Source organism: Triticum dicoccoides, chromosome 7B, assembly GCF_002162155.2.
Source record: "Triticum dicoccoides isolate Atlit2015 ecotype Zavitan chromosome 7B, WEW_v2.0, whole genome shotgun sequence".
Classification (NCBI taxonomy): Eukaryota; Viridiplantae; Streptophyta; class Magnoliopsida; order Poales; family Poaceae; genus Triticum; species Triticum dicoccoides.
Window position 1 is genome coordinate 401,482,117 of NC_041393.1, and position 23,902 is coordinate 401,506,018.

General features: G+C 47.7%; 2 protein-coding genes across 3 annotated transcripts; both read left to right on the plus strand.

The window, feature by feature from the left end:
* Positions 1-13,252: 13,252 nt before the first annotated feature.
* On the plus strand, positions 13,253-22,798 carry LOC119337729. Of its 2 annotated transcripts, none has more exons than XM_037609890.1 (2): positions 13,253-14,347; positions 21,953-22,798. In XM_037609890.1, the coding sequence occupies exons 1-2, from the start codon at positions 13,510-13,512 to the stop codon at positions 22,105-22,107; spliced, it is 993 nt and encodes a 330-aa protein (XP_037465787.1). In that variant the 5' UTR covers positions 13,253-13,509; the 3' UTR covers positions 22,108-22,798. The 2 variants fall into 2 exon arrangements, with proteins under 2 accessions (XP_037465787.1, XP_037465786.1); XM_037609889.1 differs by lacking the exon at positions 13,253-14,347 and adding an exon at positions 18,860-19,730.
* LOC119337730 lies at positions 15,944-20,851 on the plus strand. Its single transcript, XM_037609891.1, has 2 exons — positions 15,944-16,814; positions 17,135-20,851. Exons 1-2 carry the CDS (start codon positions 15,974-15,976, stop codon positions 17,266-17,268), a joined length of 975 nt encoding a protein of 324 aa, XP_037465788.1. The 5' UTR covers positions 15,944-15,973; the 3' UTR covers positions 17,269-20,851.
* Positions 22,799-23,902: the final 1,104 nt, after the last annotated feature.

Below are 23,902 nucleotides of genomic sequence, written 5' to 3' on the forward strand. Positions count from 1 at the left end.
ACATTTTTTGAAAATTTTGAACAAAGCATTCGCAACATTTTAACCAAAACAAGAACATTTTTTGAAAATAATGAACTTTTTCGAATTTATGAACAATTTTTTAAAACGACCATTTTTAAATTTTGAACATTTTTCAAGGCATGAACATTTTCAAAATTTAAGAGCAATTTTGGAACATGAACTTAGTTTAAAAAAGATAAAATAACCTTGAAAAGGAAAAAATAAAAATAATAGAAAAAAAAGAATAAAAGAATAGAAAAAGAGGAAAAAGAAACAAAAACTAAAAAAAGAAAACAGAAAAACCAGTAAAAAAAACAAAAAACCCGGTGTGGGGAACCTTCTAGAAGGTTCCCAAAAACGGCTGGCTGTTGCAATTGTACACTCAACTGGGCCGACCCATCACATCGCTGCTCAGTCGCTCGCGTATGCGAAGCGCCGGCAGTTTGACGCAAAGAGCTTCAAATAGGATTTCCCGAAGGGGAACGCGCCAAGGGAACTCCTATTGGACGCTCGCTGCCGCAAGCAGTCGGCATTTCACACACGAGCAGCTTGGCTGGGCCGGCCCATATTGCGGGTGCGGCACATTCGTAGGTTAAAAATCGCAAAAAAGGAAAAAGGGTACTGGAATCGAACCCGAGACTTCCTATTGCTAAGCGCGATGAGCTAGCCGCCCCAACTAGCTACTTCTTATGGTAAATTGGCAGCGCGAACCTAAAGAAATTAACAGTAGCGAGAAAACATAAAATCTGAATACGCAAAATTACGATGAACCAAGGTGTGAGCGAGGCACCTCTCAATACAACTAGGTAGTCAAAAAAGGTAGCCCAACAAATATGAACTATAAACCGCGACAAAGGCTATAATTAAAAAAATTCAAACGTGAATTCTTTTGGCAAAAACTAAATATTTTCTGAAACGCACCCATTTTATAATTTGTGAACAAAAATTTAAAAATTAGAACATTGTATGAAACCGAAAACATGTTTTTGGAATAAAAAAGGAAGAAAACTGAAATTGTGAACATTTTGTTTAAATGCGACCACTTCAAAATTTGTGAACAATAATTTTAAAATTCGAACATTTTCGTAATTTCATTTGTTAATGGCCAAATTAATTGAATACGAGAACATTTTTCAAATTTGCGAACACTTTTTTGAAAAACAGAATAGAATTGAAAACCCAAACATTTCGAATTTCCCAAAACATCTTTCGAAGACATGAACATTTTTGGAATTTGTGAACAAATTTTTTAAAGCACGAACGATTTTGAATCTTGAGAACAAATTTGGAAGCGCCAACTATTTTTTCAACCACGGACATTTTTTGAATCTTGAGAACAAATTTCGAAATGGAAAACAATTTTGAAATATTCCGAACAAATTTGGAAGCGCGAACAATTCTTTAAAGCACGAACATTTTTTCAATCTTGAGAACAAATTTTGAAATGAAGAACAATTTTGAAAAATCCCGAACAAATTTGGAAGCGCAAACATTTTCTTTAAAAAGTGAAAAAAATATTTAAATCTGCTACATTTTTTGAATTTCGAAAGTTTTGAACTTTTCTGTGTAACGAGAACAATTTTTGAATTTTGAGAACATTTTTTCAAAAGCTGAACATTTTCTGAAAACATGAACAAAATTTCAAAATTTCGATCTTTTTGAAGAAAAAAGAGAAGAAAAGAAAAGGAAATAACAAAGAAAATCCTTTTTTTTTGTAAAACTGCAAACATGTTCTGAAAAAGAAAAAGAAACTTGAAAAATAAAAGGTAACAAAAAAGAAAAAATGAAAAAGAAACAGAAAACGAAAAAACAATCAGGAAAGTGTAAAAAGATGGAAAACCAATAAAAGAAAAAAAACGGTTCATGGAACCTTCTAGAAGGTTCATAAAACCGGAGTGGGCAGTTTGTTTGCTATGTACGTAAGTGGGCCGGTCCAAAAGCATCGCTCGGTCGCTCGTTGTGTGCGAAGCGCCGGCAGTTTGCCGCAATGAGCGGCCAATAGGATTTTCCACGCGCCAACTCGCTAGCGAGCGACCTATGCGCCATAAAGGGATCGCCAATCCAAACAGCCCAGTTGCCGCGCCATGGGCGCCATCAAGCTCAGCTGGCACGCACTATGGGCCGGCCCAGTTAACCTCAGCTCGCTCGTTTAATTCCAAACTTCTAGGTCGGTGGCTCACCTGGTTCGACCGGTTGACCAATGACTTATTGACGGTTGAAGAGTCAAACCGTTAACCATTCACTTTTTAAAAAGTTCAAATTTTTAAGAAACAGAAATAAATATGTTAGCAAAATTAACAAAAATCATAAATTTCAAAAAGAACGTGCCTTTGAAAATTCATGATTTGTCTTTTTAAAATCCATGAAATATGGGGAAAATGTTCACAATTTTGAAATAAAATCATTAATTCGAAAAATTTCATGAAATTTGGGGAAAAAAGTTCGCGAATTTGACTACAAGTGACACGGATTTGGGTAAAAAAAATCACGCATTTAAAAAAATCAATTTTGAATTAAAATTTTCATTTATTAGAATAAAGTTCACTGGATTTTGAAAAAAAAGTCACGGATTTGAAAGAAGTTCATCGACTTTGATAAAAGAATTCACAAATTTGAAAAACGTTCATCAATTTTGAAAAAGTGCCACGAATTTGGAAAAAATGTGAACAAATAAAGTTAACGAATTTGAAAAAAGATCACCTAATTTTGAAAAAAGGTTCGCGGATTTGTGAAAAGTATGTTGATTGTGATAAAAATAAATTTCAAAAATTTGAATGAAGTTAATCAATTTGATAAAGTTCCCAATTTGAATAAAGTTCCAAATTTGATTATTTTTTTATGCATCTTAGAAAATAAAAAAGAAAAAGAAAAAAGAAAAAAGTAAACAAAAAATTAAAAACCCGAGCGAAAAAACAGATGAAAAATTGGACAAACAAGAAAACTCTAGAAGGCGCAGAATAAGAAGCAACAGAAGTATTAGAAAGCATAGTGTGTGAGCCGTCCGAGTTGGTTACTGAATTTGGAAGAAGACGGTGAGGTTCTAAGTTTGAACCTCACGACCCGCGTGACCTTTTGAAGGTTGAAAAAGAAGAAAAATGGGCCGAGCCCAGGACACAGAGGGTGTACGCCGGTTTATTCATGTGCCTTAAAGTGGAGCAGGGGAAGGGAATGCTCTTTTGCTGCTGACTATCTTGTATGGGCTTCTTCGATCCCGACAGGTGGGGCACAATCAGGGCAAGTTTGATGAGGATAATGGTATGTCAGAGGATGATATCGATCCAGGTGCGGCGACCAAGTGTAACGAGCTTAAAAAAATTCAGAACGCCGCACCCCATGCCTAGTCAGGATCCACCTTGTGATGCTACCGATGCATCGAACTCCCCGACATATTTTAAATGTTCAAAACTTTTTTAAATAAAATAGCACATTTACACAAAATAAATGTATGTTGTCATAAAATTTCAAATTAAAATTTTAAAATAGTGTATGTTGTCTCAAAAACTCAAACTAAAATTCAAAACATAGCTCAAAAAACAGAATGACAAATTTGACAATAAATAGTACACCCCTCAACTCTAGCCCTAGTCTAATTTACACCCCCAACTCCAATATCATCTAGTTTACACCCCGCAACTCTCAAAACCAGCTAGAATTCAACCCTCCCCTCCCTGTTGACCGGTTTTGACCTGTTGACTGGGTGAACAGTAAATTTAAAAGGAATAAAAAATTAAAGAAAACATGTTTAACCGAGTGAACAGTAAATTCGCAAGGATATAAATAAAAAATTCAAAAAATAAATTTGTTTTTTTATTTTTAGTGTTTTGTTTGGTGAACAGTAGATTCAGAAAAATAATAAAAAACAAAAAAAGACAAATGTGACGTTTGTGAAACAGTTAACAATACGTACTGTTCGGGACAATCTTTTTTGTTGAGAGACCACTCAAATATCCAAACAAGCTGAAAAATCGGCGCGGACATCACGCATTGAAAATCGTCCATGCAAAAATAATTCCGTTTTTTTTTGAAAAATTTAGTATTTTTTTGAATTTACTATTCAGCCAGTAAAAAATCAAAAATGTTTGTTGAATTTTATTTCCAACTTTTTTAAATTTACTGTTCACCCATCGACAAACAAAATTATTTTTTGATTATTTTAGTTATTGTTCAGCCAGTCAACGGGTCAAATCTGGTCAACTGTGTCAAAACTGGTCAACATGGAGGCGAGGTTGAATTTTGGCCGGTTTTGAGAGTTAGGGGGTGTAAACTAGACGGTATTGAACTTGGGGGTGTATATTAGACTAGGTCTAGAGTTAAGGGGTGTAATATGCACTTCTCTCCTTTAGATTTGACCCCTTGTCACATTGATGTCTAATTAATCACTTTTGTATCTCGAGCAGTGTTTTGAATTTTGATATAAAATCTTATGATAATATACATCGATGTTGCATCAATATGCTAGATTTTAGAAGAAAAGAAACCCTCGGGTTTTCGGGGCATTGCATTCTCACCCATCTCTTCATACTCAAGCGACGTTCTCTCTTCTACTTCGTTGACCCTCGCTTTCGCGGTTGCCTCTCTAAGGCGGACACTATCCTATCAATGCATTTTGGCATCCCACACCTTTATTTTTTTGCGAGAAACTTTCAGTCTATTCATTTTCAATCATGGTGGTTCAAAGAATAACAGTGGTAATGAAAACTTAGCCCCCTACAACCTGTTCTCTCTTTGTGAAAGGCCTCTGATTTCATGACCTAATTTGAAGAACTGGCTTAAGATCGTAGCTCTAGTTGAAAAAATCCCCCACTCAAGTTAGGCCCTGGAAAACCAACCAAAGAATGGAAGGAATGCGCAATGGAGGCCCTCGTAAATTATAATTTGAACTATAGCCAGGGCAAATCTCTTAATATCGGAGGTTGGTTTCTAGGCAGGTGCATAGGAGCCGTCAAAGGAAAGGCGAGAAGCCTTGGCTTTGATGCACCCCGATTTGTACAAAAAAGATCAGAGGTCAAATTAGTTAACGAATTATGATATTTGTGAAACATACATAATGTGCTATCCCTTCCGTTCCATAATGTAAGACTTTTTTTGATACTACAATAGTCAAAAAAACATGTTACATTATGAAACGGAGGGAGTAGATTTTTAAACAAGGGAACTTCAATGAAGCCAGATTCTATTTTTTAAACAAGGAACTTCAATGAAGCCAGATTCTATTTTTGCAAATGCTGCAGCGACTTCTTTGACAGGAATTCATCAATAAAAAAAGTGGAAGAGCATGAAGCTTCATTCCCTTGCAAGCTGATATGGCGCCTGGCATTCCAGATTCAAAACAAGCAATCTCGGGCCGCAGCTTCTAAGAATCTCAGCTAGCAGGTTTTGCAGCGACCCTCCCCGAGAGGATAACTAAGGGCGTGTTTGGTTGCCCGCATAAGATCCAACCAGGCCCGCGCGGGAAGGATTCGGCCTGTTTGGTAGCCTGCATACATTATTGGGCCTGCATCGCATGCTTCTTAAAGCACCTCAGGGCCTGGCTCACTGAAAACGCACGAATCGGCAGTTTCTCTAGGAACAGGCCCGAGCGGTGCACGTGGGCGGGCGCGGCTGCACGCGCGCGGTGTAAGACAATAAGTTTTGGGAACCAGCACAACCCTCTAGGGGTGGCTTATCTCATTATATATAATGGTTCTGTTACAATACGTACATAGGTACAGAAGCTATACATAGTCTAACACCCTCCCTCAATCTTAGCCACTTTCTAAAGAACTGAGAAGGGTAAGATTGCGCCTACCAGCCTCAAACTGTGGCAGTGGTAAAGGCTTAGTGAAGATGTCTGCAAGTTGATCCTTAGATGAGATAAACTTGATCTGGAGTTGCTTCTGTGATACACGTTCCCGTACAAAGTGATAGTCAACTTCAATGTGTTTCGTTCGGGCATGAAATACTGGATTTGCGGAAAGGTATGTAGCACCAATGTTATCACACCAAAGAATAGGAGGCTGTGGTTGAGACAAACCCAACTCCTGAAGCAAAGACTGCACCCAAATAATCTCTGCAGTAGCATTAGCCACAGCCTTGTACTCAGCTTCAGTACTGCTACGTGACACAGTAGCCTGTTTCCGAGCACTCCAGGCGATCAAATTAGGGCCAAAGAATACTGCATAACCCCCCGTGGATCGCCTGTCATCTGGGCTACCAGCCCAATCTGCATCAGAGAAGGCCGAAAGGACCCGAGAGGAAGTCGGCCGAATATGCATACCTAATGTCAGGGTGAACTGAACATAACGAAGAATGCGTTTAACAGCAGCCCAATGAGTATCTCTGGGAGCCTGAAGATACTGACAAACCCTGTTAACAGCATAAGAGATATCTGGTCTCGTGATCGTCAAGTACTGAAGTCCACCAACAATGCTCCTGTACTCTGTGGCATCCGCAGGAGACAAAAGCTCACCATCAACAGTTGTTATCTTGTCAGTAGACGACATGGGTGTGGTGGTCGGTTTGCACTTCAGCATGCCCGCTCTTTGTAACAACTCCAAGGAGTACTTCTTCTGTGTAAGGACAAGACCAGTAGCACGAGAAGTGACCTCAACTCCAAGAAAGTAGTGAAGCTTCCCAAGATCTTTGACCGCAAAATCAGCACCAAGAGAGCAGACAAGAGCATCAGCAGCATACTGAGAAGAGCTGACAAGGATAATATCATCGACATATACCAAAAGATACATAGTGACTTCTGGCTTCTGTAGAAGAAATAATGAAGTGTCAGCAGTGGACGGCACAAACCCATGAGCACGAAGGGCAGAGGCAAGGCGGGCATGCCAGGCACGAGGAGCTTGCTTCAAACCATATAGTGCTTTGGAGAGACGACAGATATAGTCAGGACGATCAGGATCAGAGAAACCAGGCGGCTGTTTCATATAAACCTCTTCCTCCAAAAAACCATGTAGAAAAGCATTCTGCACATCAAGTTGACGAAGTGACCAACCACGAGAAACAGCAATGGAGAGAAGAAGCCGAATAGTGGTAGGCTTGACGACAGGACTGAAGGTGTCCTCATAGTCAAGACCATGGCGCTGCCGAAAACCGCGAGCAACAAGTCGCGCTTTGTAACGCTCAATAGATCCATCCGAATGCTTCTTCACTTTGAATACCCATTTTGAGTCAATAATATTTACCCGTGGTGGTGGAGGAATGAGAGTCCATGTCTTGTTACGAGGGAGAGCATGAAACTCCTGCTCCATAGCCTCTCGCCAATGTGGAATGCGCAGGGCAGCCTGATATGAGCGAGGCTCAGAAGATGGATCCGCAACAGCAGCAGCCAAACAAGCAGCCAACCAAGCAACCGTACCATCCTTACGTTCCTTAGGTTTGAAAATGCCACTGCGACTGCGTGTATGTGGTCGGGACACAGGAACCACCGAGGTCGACGGAGCAGCCTGCAACGGGCTGGAGGACGGCGACGTTGACGAGTCAGCCGGTGACGAGGAGCCAGACACAGTAGCCTCGGGCTCAGTCGGCGAAGAAGGTCGGCCGACCGGCGAAACCGGCAGAGCAGACGAAGCAGCTGGCGACGCCGGCGTCACAGACCGGGCCGATGGTGAGCCCGGCATAGTGGGCCGTGGCGCGACCGATGTCGCGGGCCGATCCGCGGATGAAGGCGACGTGAGGACAGCGTCGCGGACCCGAGCTGCAGGCGAAGACGGCGTGACGGGCCGAGCCGCGGGCGAAGACGGCGTGACAGGCCGAGCCACTGAAGACTCGGCGGCCGCTGGCGAAGAGGGCCGAGCCGCTGGAGACTCGGCGGTCGCTGGCGTAACGGACCGAGCAATGGAGATGCTCGGCGCGACGGGCTCTTCGGGTGACCATGCATGGGCACGCAAATCGATGCCATGCAACATAGGGCGATCAACGTGCCCATCAGAAGGCGGTGATGATGATGGTGAATCCTCCAAAAGCTCCAAATGAGCCCCACGTCCGGTTCCTGCACCATGGTTAGGTAACAGCAAAGGAGAGTATGCAACATCATCAAATTGGTCAGAAGCAACAGAGGATGAATGCAGAGATGGTGGTTCGACAGTGGACACAGGAAGTTTGGCAAAGGGAAAAACATGCTCATCAAACACGACGTCCCGAGATATATAGACACGATTAGTGGGAACATGAAGACATTTGTAACCTTTATGAAGAGAGCTATAGCCAAGAAAAACACACTTCTTAGAACGAAACTCAAGCTTGCGCTTATTATATGGACGAAGATGCGGCCAACAAGCACACCCAAATACCTTGAAAAAGGTATAATCAGGTTGTTCATTAAGGAGAACCTCAATGGGAGTCTTCATGTTTAAAACACGAGTGGGAGTACGGTTGATGAGAAAGCATGCAGTGGTGAAAGCATCACTCCAAAACCGAAACGGAACAGAGGCATGGGCCAAAAGAGTAAGACCAGCTTCAACAATATGACGATGCTTACGTTCGACTGAACCATTCTGCTGATGTGTATGTGGACATGCTAAACGATGAGCTATCCCAAGCGACTGAAAGAAGGAGTTGAGGTTGCGATACTCGCCCCCCCAGTCCGACTGGACATGAACAATTTTGTGCTTGAGAAGACGTTCAACATGTTTTTGAAACTGAACAAAAATATCAAACACATCAGATTTGCGTTTAATAAGGTAAAGCCAGGTAAAGCGACTATAAGCATCAACGAAACTGATATAGTAATTATGACCACTGACAGAAGTCTGAGCAGGACCCCATACATCTGAAAACACAAGTTCTAAAGGATGTTTCACCTCACGACTGGACTCCGAAAAAGGAAGTTGATGACTCTTCCCCTGCTGACAAGCATCACACACTGCTACATCTTTATTACTAGACAAACTAGAAAGCTCATGACGACGCAAAATATGACGGACAATAGGTGTGGCCGGGTGACCAAGACGAGCATGCCACTGTGACGGAGAGACCCGAACTCCACTGAAAACACGGGCGACGCCAGGATGCTCCAGACGGTAGAGGCCCTGGCACAACCGCCCACTAAGAAGAATGTCCCTCGTGCCCCGATCCTTAATAAAAAGATCAAAAGGGTGAAATTCACAAAGCACATTATTATCACGTGTGAGTTTAGGAACTGAAAGAAGATTACGGGTCACAGATGGAACTCAAAGAACATTGCGAAGCTGAAGACTCCTATTGGCATGTCTAGTGAGAAGAGATGCTTGACCAATATGAGAGATGTGCATATCTGCTCCATTGGCGGTGTGGATCTTGTCGGAGCCATGATAGGGTTCACGAGTGTGAAGCTTCCCCATCTCGCTGGTCAGATGCTCTGTCGCCCCAGAGTCCATGTACCAGTGTGGATCGATGGAGTAGGACTGAGTGTGTCCCTGTTGCTTCTGCGGCGAGGGACGATCAGCCATGGTGACCTGACGGGCATTGTTGCGTGTATCTTTGCCGTCATTGCCAAGACCAAGGAAGCTTCGCTGGAAGCGCTTATGACACTTGGAGGCCCAGTGCCCATCGCGGCCACAAAGCTGGCACACACGTGGACCACCAGCCCCCGGTAAGGTCGCAGTAGGTGGGGGGGCCGAGGCGGGCGACGGTGGCAGCCCCAAGGGAGACCGGGGTGATGAAGAAGAGCGGCCACCCTTGGTGGCGGCGTTGGCCGAGAGGGAGCCAGTGCCCCTGGTGCGGCGAGTCTCGACCCGTTGCTCAGTGAGAAGGAGCCGAGAGAAAACCTCGTGTGCCAGCATGGGTGTCGAGTTGCCCCGCTCGTTGATGATCTTGACTAAGGCATCATACTCCTCATCAAGACCATTGACAATAAACGAGTTGAACTCGGAGTCGGTTAGGGGCTGTCCAATGGAGGCCAATGTGTCGGCGAGGCCCTTGACCTTGTTGTAGAACTCAGTGGCAGTGGAGTCAAGCTTCTGACACTCTCCAAGCTGACGACGGAGTGCAGAGACACGAGCCTGGGACTGCGCTGCAAAGGTGCGCTCAAGGATGGTCCAGGCCTCATGAGACGTCTTCGCGAAGACAACAAGGCCGGCAACTGCCGGCGAGAGCGACCCCTGGATGGAGGAGAGGTTCGCCTGGTCCTGCCCCGTCCAGACGCGATGGGCCGGATTGTAGACCGGACCATGCATGCTGTCTACCAGCGCGGGTGGGCAGGGAAGCGATCCGTCGACGTAGCCTAGCAGGTAGTGACTCCCCAAGAGCGGGAGAACCTGCGCACGCCAGAAGATGTAGTTGTCGGCGGAGAGCTTGATGGTGATGAGATGACCGAAGTGAAACGGCGGCGGCGAAGACGATCCCATCGAGGAGGCTGCCTGGGGTGCAAACACCATGGAGGCAGCCGGAGGCACCGAAGCCGATGCGGGAGGAGGCGGGACCGCAGCCAGGGCGGGCGCCGCAAAGCTCACGGCCGGTGCGGACGCCGCAAGGCCCGCAGCCGGGGCGGACGCCGCCAACCCCGCCAGCGGGGCGGTGTGATCCGCTTGCGGCAGGAGCGGCGGGACGACGCCTGCGGAGTCCGCAGCGGACGGCGGCGCCGCGGTGTGGACCACGAGATCACGCCCGAGCAAGGGCGCCGGCGGCGTGGAGAAGACGGAGCCGGTGCTCCTTGTCCCGATCGGAGCGGGAACGGAGACGACATCGAGCGGGAGGTTGAGCAGAGCCGCAAGAGAGGCCGGGAGGAAGCCCGCAGCAGTGGAACCGGTGGTGGCGACGCTCGACATGGTGGCGGCGCGATCGGTGGCGCGGCGGCGGCGGTGAAGGCGGCGGCGGTGCGGGTATTAGGGTTTTGAAGCGGAAGCGATCGTAACCTAGCGTGATACCATGTAAGACAATAAGTTTTGGGAACCAGCACAACCCTCTAGGGGTGGCTTATCTCATTATATATAATGGTTCTGTTACAATACGTACATAGGTACAGAAGCTATACATAGTCTAACACGCGGCCACGCTCGAGAAGCCGCGTTGCTTCCCGAAGCACCGGCAGTTATTAGCCTCACCGCCCCTCACCGCTCCCTCTCCCCACTCTTCCCCACTCTTCCAACTCTCACCGGCGGCGGCGGATTGGAACAGAGGAAGAAGACCACCGGACTCCATCACCAGCGACGGCGGATCAGAGCAGAGGAAGAAGACCACCAGACTCCATCAATGGTGGTAAGCACTTCTCTCTCTTCGACATGAACGCTTGATTCGATCCACAGCGATAGATTTGATCCACGGCGGACGAGAATGGGGAATAGAGGTAGCTAAGCATAGGGGTAATTCATACTAGTTCATAGCAGTTCATACGAGTTCATACATAGCAGTTCATACATGCAAGATCGGTAGATTTCGCGATTGGGGGATAGGGGAATAGGGGGAAAGGGGGTACAGAACGGACACCGGCTGACCATGGCGGCCGTCACCGGCGTGCGGAGCGGCTGGTCGAGCCGCTGGCCTTCATCTTCTTATTCATCGCCGTGCGGTCCGGCGGGTCATCCTCGGCGGAGTCGAGGCCGGTCTGCCAAGTAGGACGGACTGGCTTCGGTGCCCTAACCGCCTCTTCTTCCTCCTCCTTAGACTCCCCGCCAATGACCGCCGACGGCGCGATACCCGTCTCCCAGTACACTGCGGCACGGCGGTCATTAGGAGCCCAGTAGGTCTTGTACTTGCACCACTTCTTCCTCTGTTTAGGGTCGTCGGAGACGGCCTGATTCATGGCCCAACAAATGATGTCAACTGCCATCGCACCCTTCGCTGGGTCAGGAATCAGTGTCTTCAGCTCATCTTTAGTGGCCTTCATGAGCACGACATTGGATTCGTTCTGCATGTCCGGCATGGAGCCGAAGTTCGAGCACACCTCCATGGTGTTCTCGAACTTGGTCCGATCACCAGCCGTCCACCCGAGGAAGAAGGCCCTCCAGCCAATACCCCAAGGGAAGGGGTTGCCGTTGGAGCTGGAGCTAGAGCTCATGGCGATAGGGAGGAGGAAGGTTGACAGTGAGAGAAGAGAGGGGGTGGGTAAATAGTGGTGGGTAGGGTGAGTAAATATAGGGGGTGGAGAGGAGGAGAAGAGTGACAGTCATGTCGTTTTAACTACAAGCTCTTGAATTAGCCATGAACTCTGTGCAATGCCTGATTCCATGACTTGTGTGCAGATCGAGGATAGCAATGAGATGGGCACGGAGGTGCTCTCGGCCGTTGACAGCAAGGGCAAGCAGCCCCTTCACCCAATGCCTGACGAGGTTGAGCTACCGCCCACCACCGAGGAAGACCCGAAAACGCGTGAGGGTGGCGACGACGAGGGCATGGAGGAGCCCCCTAGCAACAAGTGCCGCAACTACGGCCACTACCATCAAGAGGATGGCCCAACTCACTTCTGCAAGGTCATCCTTGCACCGAAGCTTGAGTGCATCCCCATGCCCCTGGACTTCACCAAGCACTTCGTCGCGGTGCCGACGGAGTTCAAGCTCAGGAAGAACACCGGCTGCTCCTGGAAGGTAACGGTCAAGCTGATGAACGGCAGGGTGACCCTAGATCAGGGTTGGGCCACCTACGCAGCCGTTCATCAGATCAACATCGGCTACATGGTGACGTTCAAGCTCCTCACTCCCGACACCCTCAAGGTCATCATCTTCGACGACGATAGCATTGAGGTCATCAACAAGTGCGAGAAGCACAACGAAGCCTTCGCCGCCAAGGAGTAGGGCCGGGGCACCTTCTTTTTAATTACTATCGAGTCTGCTTTGAACTGTTTATGGTTTATGCGTTGAAATGTTATATCTGTGGTACTGCTTATATCTGAATTATGCTAGTTGATGCTCTGTTTATACTCTGTTGTGCTTATGATGTGTGATGCCAAAGTGTGATGGTAACCTCACCAACTAGCCAAATAGATTACCACACATCAGGCCTTGCATATAATAAAACACCATGCCTTGGGTTTGTGGACTAACATGCAGGCAACCAAACATCAGGCAGTGTGGTTCAGCCCATGCAGGTAAGAGGGCATGCAGGCAACCAAACAACATGCATATGGTGCATTTAAGGCTGCATTTGCATAGCCAGGTTGGGTGGAGAAATGTATGCAATGCGGGTACTGTAGCACACGGCAACCAAACACGCCCTAGAAAACTCACTCTAATTAGACCAGCTGCAATACGTTGGATGTTAGGATCCTCCTAGCATGTACACGTACAGAGGCTGCCCCTTGGACCAGCCCATGGACTTGGCCCTCGGTGCAGCTACTTAAGCATGGTGTACAGAAGGAGAGGGTATCCAGTGGATCACGAACGAACCGACGACGGCTCTTTCCTCCTACCTTCTTCCCCCTGTTGCAAGCTTCCTCTGTTCTTCTCCTCCATTGTGTAATTCCTCTGTAATCACTACTCTATATTGCTACTCGTGAGAGAGATCGATCTATACAAGCTAGCTACCATCACCTCTCTTACATCTGGTATCAGAGACCAGCCACCACTCCTTCCCTATGCGTTTCGCCAAGCTCGTCGGCATCGGGCAGCCATGGATCCATGGATGCAGGCGTATCTCGAGCGGATCGACACCATGCTCGATGCCTACACAGACGCCACCAGGTCCCTCACCGAGAAAGTGGACGCTCTGGTCGTCGTCTGGCGGCCAGACCTGGAGAAGAGGTCCTCCCACACCGCCGTCGTCCACGGTCCACAGGCGCCGACCTCGGCGCTCGAGACCACTACTGAGGCGTCTGAACCCGTCCCTAACATCTACTACTCCACCACCAAGGCCCAGGAGATCCCCACGGTCGCCCATGATGCAACTCCGATATGCATTCCGATGGTGCCTGTCACCTGTTCGACGGATTGCCCGACCCAGATCGACGCCATCGACAGCGCCGACGAAGTCCATGACGCCGCCAGCGTCGCAACAGAGGTTCGCAACACTACAACCGCACTCGGCCCCGAGCTCGCGGTCGACCTCTGCAACACCATGGCGACCACCAAGGTAGCCACCTGTGGTCACTATGGCAAGTTCGACGGCCTCAACATCCCCGTGAAGGCCAGCATCAGCCCGCCGCCCCACGTCCAGGATGCATTCCCAAATTCCACAATCAGCAATTGTCGTGCCGATGTTGCCGGGACGGACGAGTACGCACTCGTGGAGGCCACTCCAGACGTCGCCATTGAGCTTGCCATCCTCCCAGGCGTCTCCTCCTTCATGAACAAACTATTCTGGAAGCATGACATGGACGTCTCGCCGCCCACAAGGCACAAAGGGCTGCCAATACGGCCGACACCATGGCCGTCATTTTTGGTGCATCATAGTGCAAAGGGGAACGAGATTCGACCCACTCCGTGGCTATCGTTTTCTTGCTCTCATGAAGGTATGACTCTGAATCATGAAACTCTGCTGCCTCATGTTACATGTGTGATGAAGAAATTACTTGCTAGAGGATGCACTGATTTCACACTCGGAAAGACTGGTTTACCCAGATTTCACGTTGATAATTCCGCGTATAGTTCTAAGCAAGTTGGTGATCTTTTGGTGCACCGACCGCTTGTGATACTGAAGCATAGGGGCTGCCTAAAACCTTTGAGCAGCAAGACTGAAGTACCTTGTTGGTTTGATCACTTCATCAGCAGAAGTCCACAAATACCCCAGGCAATGCATTGCCAACTAGTAAATGAGCTGAAACCTTCTTGGCTGCTGAATTATTTATCTGTTGTCCTGAATTCTTTCTCAACATTCTCAAGATATTTGCCAAGGGTAGAGCAGGTGCCCAGTATTTTTCTGAAGGTTGTTTCCAGGATCCGTATGGTGCCAATAGATATTCTTATTCAGAGCAATCGGTTAATCCTATTACCTCTCTCATGGTTGTCCACTGTTGTGGCCTGATTCCCGTGGAGGAGCACTTCAATTGTGTGCAAAATACCGAGTTGCAGTTTTCCTATTTACTAGCTGGAAGAACATATACTGATAAATGGTTAAGTCAAAAAGGTTCCGAGGGAATTGAGTGCTTGGATATCTTGTTGATCAGTCTACAGTGTATTGACGACCGCCTAGCAGAAATTATGTTCGATGAGATTGCGCTGCAGCTTGCTACACATTGCAAGGAATTTGGCATTGCAGGAGAGGTGTTGAACAGCTATGTTTCTCCTGTTGCTTCAGTGGAGCACCCACCCTGTACTTTTGGGCAGCTTATCCTATTTGTGTCAATGCACTGGAACAATTCATGTCGGAAGGGATTCAAAAGAAGTGGTCATACTGCAATCAGCTTACACGTACAAGAGTAATTCACTAGTGTGTGAAACTGCTAGTTCAGTTAAAGGGTTGACTGGATTGAAATCTGAGGATGTCGGGTCTAACTCAATAACATTCTCAAGGAGGGAGGGGTGTCATCGCTGTCGCAGCCCGCTTCGCGCAAAGCTCCATCGACCACAAGTACTACATTGACTTCAACAATGACTACTTCCTCGACAGTTCCTTCGGTGGGATCGCAATCGTCCATAACTACTACTCCCATGTTGTTAAAGCCATCTCTGCCTTCAGCTGCCGCTACGACTTTGAGCCAGTCAAGGACCATCGAGTGCAATGGGACCCGGGCGATTTTCGGTGGCACCGGCTTGGGGTCAAGCCGGATTTCAAGGAGGGAGGGATGTTAGGAGCCTCCTAGCCTGTACACGTACAAGGGCTGCCCCTTGGACCAGCCCATGGACTTGGCCCTCGGTGCAGCTACTTAAGCGTGGTGTACAGAAGGAGAGGGTATCCAGTGGATCACGAACGAACCGACGACGGCTCTTTCCTCCTACCTTCTTCCCCCTGTTGCAAGCTTCCTCTGTTCTTCTCCTCCATTGTGTAATTCCTCTGTAATCACTACTCTATATTGCTACTCGTGAGAGAGATCGATCTATACAAGCTAGCTACCATCACCTCTCTTACATCTGGTATCAGAGACCAGCCACCACTCCTTCCCTATGCGTTTCGCCAAGCTCGTCGGCATCGGGCAGCCATGGATCCATGGATGCAGGCGTATCTCGAGCGGATCGACACCATGCTCGACGCCTACACCGACGCCACCAGGTCCCTCACCGAGAAAGTGGATGCTCTGGTCGTCGCCTGGCGGCCAGACCTGGAGAAGAGGTCCTCCCACACCACCGTCGTCCACGGTCCACCAGCGCCGACCTCGGCGCTCGAGACCACTACTGAGGCATCCGAACCCGTCCCTAACATCTACTACTCTACCACCAAGGCGCAGGAGAACCCCACGGTCGCCCATGATGCAACTCCGATATGCATTCCGATGGTGCCTGTCACCTGTTCGACGGATTGCTCGACCCAGGTCGACGCCATCGAGAGCGCCGACGAAGTCCATGACGCCACCACCGTCGCAATGGAGCTTCACAACACTACAACTGCACTCGGCCCCGAGCTTGCGGTCGACCTCTGCAACACCATGGCGACCACCAAGGTAGCCACCTGTGGTCACTACGGCAAGTTCGACGGCCTCAACATCCCCGTGAAGGCCAGCATCAGCCCGCCGCCCCACGTCCAGGATGCATTCCCAAATTATTCCACAATCAGCAACTCCCGCGCCGATGTTGCCGGGACGGATGAGTACGCACTCGTGGAGGCCACTCCAGATGTCACCATTGAGCTTGCCATCCTCCCAGGCGTCTCCTCCTTCATGAACAAGCTATTCTGGAAGCATGACACGGACGTCTCGCCGCCCGCAAGGCACAAAGGGCTGCCAATACGGCCGACACCATGGCCGTCATTTCTGGTGCATCATACTGCAAAGGGGAATGAGATTCAACCCACTCCGTGGCCATCGTTTTCTTGCTCTCATGAAGGTATGACTCTGAATCATGAAACTCTGCTGCCTCATGTTACATGTGTGATGAAGAAATTACTTGCTAGAGGATGTAGTGATTTCACACTCGGAAAGACTGGTTTACCCAGATTTCACGTTGATAATTCCGCGTATAGTTCTAAGCAAGTTGGTGATCTTTTGGTGCGCCGACCGCTTGTGAGACTTAAGCATAGGGGCTGCCTAAAACCTTTGAGCAGCAACACTGAAGTACCTTGTTGGTTTGATTACTTCATCAGCTGGAACCTTCTTGGCTGCTGAATTATTTATCTGTTGTCCTGAATTCTTTCTCAACATTCTCAGGATATTTGCCAAGGGTAGAGCAGGTGCCCAATATTTTTCTGAAGGTTGTTTGCAGGATCCGTATGGTGCCAATAGATATTCTTATTCTGAGCCAACCGGTTAACCCTATTACCTCTCTCATGGTTGTCCACTGATGTGACCTGATTCCCGTGGAGGAGCACTTCAATTGTGTGCAAAATACCGAGTTGCAGTTTTGCTATTCACTGGCTGGAAGAACATATACTGATAAACGGTTAAGTCAAAATGGTTCCGAGGGAATTGAGTGCTTGGATATCTTGTTGATCAGTCTACAATGTATTGACGACCGCCTAGCAGAAATTATGTTCGATGAGATTGCGCTGCAGGTTGCTATACATTGCAAGGAATTTGGCATTGCGGGAGAGGTGTTGGGCAGCTATGTTTTTCCTATTGCTTCAGTGGAGCACCCACCCTGTACTTTTGGGCAGCTTATCCTATTTGTGTCAATGCACTGGAACAATTCATGTCGGAAGGGATTCAAAAGAAGTGGTCATACTGCAATCAGCTTACTCATTGGCAATGCATGGCGACGGTGTTCCAATCTCCTTGAAAATTGCATAATGATCCTCCGAGGTCTATTATGGTGCTTGTGGTTTGTGAGACAGTACAATGAAGATTGTTGTTTCACTAAGCAGCCATTACATGATGGTAAACAGGCTTTCGACACTATGTGCATGTTCTATTAGTACGGCTCTTGTACTACACCTATCTTGCGACAATGGATGCACATCTATTTCAGAGCATGCAGAGAATGGGTTCCCTGAGCACAGAAAGTTCGAGCATTATTTTTCTTCAGTCAATGCAACTTCAGCCATATGTGCTAGTCTGCTGCGTTATCTTCTCAGTGCAGTCCTCTTATGAATTATATGAGCATTGTGTACTGGAGCGTGCTGTCATATTTCTGGGTGTGACAAAATGCAGGGGGCAAATCAGATTATGAGCATGTTAGTGGTATGGATTTTCTGAGTGAAGATGAATTTAAGGGGAATGGTCGTGTGGAGATGCTCAGATTCAGGAGTAATTCACTAGTGTGTGAAACTGCTAGTTCAGTTAAAGAGTTGACTGGATTGAAATCTGAGGATGTCGGGTCTAACTCAAGAACATTCTCAAGGAGGGAGGGGTGTCATCGCTGTCGCAGCCCGCTTCGCGCAAAGCTCCATCGACCACAAGTACTACATTGACTTCAACAATGACTACTTCCTCGACAGTTCCTTCGGTGGGATCGCAATCGTCCATGACTACTACTCCCGTGTTGTTAAAGCCATCTCTGCCTTCAGCTGCCGCTACGACTTTGAGCCAGTCAAGGACCATCGAGTGCAATGGGACCCGGGCGATTTTCGGTGGCACCGGCTTGGGGTCAAGCCGGATTTCAAGGAGGGAGGGATGTTAGGAGCCTCCTAGCCTGTACACGTACAGGGGTTGCCCCTTGGACCAGCCCATGGACTTGGCCCTCGGTGCAGCTACTTAAGCGTGGTGTACAGAAGGAGAGGGTATCCAGTGGATCACGGACGAACCGACGACGACTCTTTCCTCCTACCTTCTTTCCCCTGTTGCAAGCTTCCTTTGTTCTTCTCCTCCATTGTGTAATTCCTCTGTAATCACTACTCTGTATTGCTACTTGTGAGAGAGATCGATCTATACAAGCTAGCTACCATCACCTCTCTTACATCTGGTATCAGAGACCAGCCACCACTCCTTCCCTACGCGTTTCGCCAAGCTCGTCGGCATCGGGTAGCCATGGATCCATGGATGCAGGCGTATCTCGAGCGGATCGACACCATGCTCGACGCCTACACCGACGCCACCAGGTCCCTCATCGAGAAAGTGGACGCACTGGTCGTCACCTGGCGGCCAGACCTGGAGAAGAGGTCCTCCCACACCGCCGTCGTCCACGGTCCACCAGCGCCGACCTCGGCGCTCGAGACCACTACTGAGGCGTCCGAACCTGTCTCTGGCATCTACTACTCCACCACCAAGGCCCAGGAGATCCCCACGGTCGCCCATGATGCAACTCCGATATGCATTCCGATGGTACCTGTCACCTGTTCGACGGATTGCTCGACCCAGGTCGACGCCATCGACAGCGCCGACGAAGTCCATGACGCCGCCACCGTCGCAACGGAGGTACGCAACACTACAACAGCACTCGGCCCCGAGCTCGCGGTCGACCTCTGCAAGACCATGGCGACCACCAAGGTAGCCACCTGTGGTCACTACGGCAAGCTCGACGGCCTCAACATCCCCGTGAAGGCCAGCATCAGCCCGCCGCACCACGTCCAGGATGCATTCCCAAATTATTCCACAATCAGCAACTGTCGCGCCGATGTTGCCGGGACGGATGAGTACGAACTCGTGGAGGCCACTCCAGGCGTCGCCATTGAGCTTGCCATCCTCCCAGGCGTCTCCTCCTTCATGAACAAGCTATTCCGGAAGCATGACATGGACGTCTCGCCGCCCACAAGGCACAAAGGGCAGCCAATACGGCCGACACCATGGCCGTCATTTCTGGTGCATCATAGTGCAAAGGGGAATGAGATTCGACCCACTCCGTGGCCATCATTTTCTTGCTCTCATGAAGGTATGACTCTGAATCATGAAACTCTGCTGCCTCATGTTACATGTGAGATGAAGATTACTTGCTAGAGGATGCAGTGATTTCACACTCGGAAAGACTGGTTTACCCAGATTTCACGTTGATAATTCCGCGTATAGTTCTAAGCAAGTTGGTGATCTTTTGGTGCGCCGACCGCTTGTGATACTGAAGCATAGGGGCTGCCTAAAACCTTTGAGCAGCAACACCTAAGTACCTTGTTGGTTTGATTACTTCATCAGCAGAAGTCCACAAATACCCCAGGCAATGTGTTGCCAACTAGAAAAGGAGCTGAAACCTTCTTGGCTGCTGAATTATTTATCTGTTGTCCTGAATTCTTTCTCAACATTCTCAGGATATTTGCCAAGGGTAGAGCAGGTGCCCAGTATTTTTCTGAATGTTGTTTGCAGGATCCGTATGGTGCCAATAGATATTCTTATTCCGAGCCAATCGGTTAATCCTATTACCTCTCTCATGGTTGTCCACTGTTGTGACCTGATTCCCGTGGAGGAGCACTTCAATTATGTGCAAAATACTGAGTTGCAGTTTTGCTACCCACCCTGTACTTTTGGGCAACCTATCCTATTTGTGTCAATGCACTGGAACAATTCATGTCGGAAGGGATTCAAAAGAAGTGGTCATACTGCAATCAGCTTACACATTGGCAATGCATGGCGACGGTGTTCCAATCTCCTTGAAAATTGCATAAGGATCCTCCGAGGTCAATTATGGTGCTTGTGGTCTGTGAGACAGTGCAATGAAGATTGTTGTTTCACTAAGCAGCCATTACATGAAAGTAAACAGGCTTTCGACACTATGTGCATGTTCTATTAGTACGGCTCTTGTACTACAGTATTCCTATCTTGCAACAATGGATGCACATCTATTTCAGAGCATGCAGAGAATGGGTTCCCTGAGCACAGAAAGTTCGAGCATTATTTTTCTTCAGTCAATGCAACTTCAGCCATATGCGCTAGTCTGCTGCGTTATCTTCTCAGTGCAGTCCTTTTATGAATTACTAGTAATTTGCCCGTGTGTTGCTATGGAATAAAATAGATGTATATGAATATATTACAAAAAATTCATTGCATTTTGTGGAATCCCTACCACATACTCGTTTGGTTCTGTTTCTCTTAATTTGTTTATCTCCTCTTCCATTCCCTCACATTTGTTCTCTCCGGTCACCAACTCTTCCTCTAGCCCCTCCATCACTTCCTCCAACTTTGATGAATCTCATCCATGGATGTTTAGAGCTGAAGAATGGTGACACATTAAGTGACAACGTGGGTTTCACTTTTTAGATGCCACTTTCTTTGAACCCCTAAACACAAACACATATTATTTCTAGCCTCGGTTTCTTTTCCTCCCTAGCATTTTCCACCTTAGCCTTTTAGACACCTAATTTGTTTTGTCCCCCTTTACCACGGTGACAATTTGAATTCATATGGTTAAAAACATAAAAATCACATATGCTCTTAAATGCAATGGCAAAAAGTAATCTGGTGAGCTCTCTCTAAATCAAAATGTCCAAGACAAAACTGGACACCGTGTACATGTACTGTAGATTAGTAGTGTAGTTACTTAGAACTTGGACAATATTCTTGATAATTTTTGCAACAAGAAGTTGAGGGCCACTATGGACTAATTCTGTATAGTATATAATGTTACAGATATGACTGTGATGTTGTGAAAATAAAGTGAATAGTTTCAATAGTCAACATGCTGTAAAGTATCCTCTTAAGTTGAGGCCCTACCGCTGCTATGAGGCAAATTAGTAAATTTACACGCTTGATTGCAAATGGAACAACGGCACATACTTTGTGGTGCTTAAATAAGCTAGGGTGATGTAGTGTCAATTAAAGAGTGGAAGGTGATTATTTTCTAACAATATAGGATGAAAGCACAAGACATTTTGAGATCCTTGGATTCACACGGAACATAACAAAAGTAACACACAGATCAATCAAATACTATATCTTTAAACAAAACAAAACCAGTAATTAGTTTTCGACCATACATTGTACATTACAGCGACAAACATTAGTTCCAAAATGACACCCAATTCAACAGATATGTAGCAGCTTAATGAGCCATGTTACAATAATCAAGAACCAAAATAGACACTTCTTTCCATCTATGCATTCTTGCTGGCAAGAGTCACAGCTCAAGTCTTCTTTCTCCTAAGTGCATTTCTTGCTTCTTTGTCTTAGATTGGATCTTTCAGTACTACAGAGGAACAATGCAAGCACAAAACATTCGAGCAAGAATATCTGAAAGTGCGTCATCTACCGTCCTTGGTTCAAAAGGTCTAGACAAAAGGCTCCAACATCATGCCATACTACTAAAGCTTGCTCCTGATCCATGAGTGTTTTACTAAGATCGTTGTCGATCCTGCAAAAGTATTTATGCTTAAATTTGGCATAAATGTGTTCCTTGCATTACCTCTGATCCATCTGACGCCAGCTGCAATAGAGCAGTGCTATCCAGACGACATTATTTGGACGATTTGCAGCCGACGATTGAATCCAGCCGTGCAATCTTGTTCACGGCAGAGCAACGGCCGGTGGATTCTTTAATCGTGCACAGATCGTCCAAAAGTTTATCGTGTGTGAAGCAGTTTCGGCTGCAATATTTGGACCAAAGTACCCCTTGCTAAAAACAGTAGTATGCAGATCGTGCTCTACTTGAAGACAAAACGATGATTAATATATATAAATGATGCTATGGATACATGATACAATTAGATTATCTATAACGAATAAACCAGCACCATCCTTACCAACTTCATGCTTTACTCTCAGCATGGTAACTACAACGATGGTACACGCCTCAACACTTATCGGCCAAGTGGTTTGATTATTGTCACTAACTAATTTCTGAACTTATCTGTATACTAACTGTTTGAAGTAAGCACTAAAAAGTACATGCTGCTCATGTTCAGGGAGATGACGTACTTTAGAGAACCCATACATAACAGACAAAGTTTCAAAACGTACAAGAAGTCCAAACATCATGGATAAAATTAGAATCCAAGATTCTTGTCTCGTGCACACATTCATCTACAACCACGAGCTGCAGTTCACTTAATTATGAAGTATGAACTAACTCATCAAGGACTCAGTTAAGCATCAGCAGGAGTAAGACAGAGGAGGTGGAAATGCGCTCGGATGGAAGCAAATCAGAGCAGAGCACGACGTACTGTCCACATGTTTGTCGACATGGTGGCATTGCGCTCCTGAGGATCCGGTGCAGCTCTGGAGCGAGAGCGCCGACATGGGGTGTGACCTCCATGCGGTCTGGTGATGGCAGGTGGGCAGTGGGCATGCCCGCAGGGTGTGCGGCCTCCAGACAGTCGCAAGTACGGCGAACGAGCACGCTTGAAGAGGTTGCGGCTTCCGCGATTCATTGACGGTGAGCTAGTAGTACTGGCAGCGGTAGTGGCCACCACGCGGCACGGGTGACAGCGAGCGAGCAGGGCATCAGACACAGAGCGTGATGGACAGAAAGAAAGACACAGGAAGGGAGAGGGATGAAGAAGCTGGGAGAATTGGGGCGGTGTACATGACGATCTGAATTTTGAACTAAGATTGGGAACACCCATGTCAGGGGAAGGGGTATTGGGGGAGGTTGGCGGCATGGGGGAAGCTGGCGGCAGCAAGACACATTAGAGGGAGGCCGTGAGCAGGGGAGGTAAGAAGGCTTGGTTGCCTGGCTGCCGGTACGTGGAGCTCGGCGAGGAGGAAGGAGAGGTCGTGTGCGGCGGGGCTCCTACATCAGAGTCTCGTGTGAGGAAGCAGGAGAGTCCTCGCGGGACTCAAGGGGCGGATGGCGCCGGCGGCGTAGTTGCCGATCGTCGGAGGAGAAGGGGTAGGGTTGGAGGAGAAGGTGGTGGGCGGCGGGTCTGCTGCATCGGAGGAGAAGGCATGAGAGGAGTCGCAGACTCGGCGGAAGGACGGCACCAGCGGCGTACTTGCCGATGTCGGCGTTGTAGGAGACGAGGTAGGGGGAGGAGGAGACGACGGGGAGGTGCGTGTGGCGGTGGCCGGTGAGGTTCCTATGGCAAAGAGGAGGGACGGAGCGCCGGCGGCTGCGGCCACTGCCAGTGCCTTTGGATGCTTCCAAATTTTTCTAGAAAGATCGACCTTGGCTGATTGAATAAG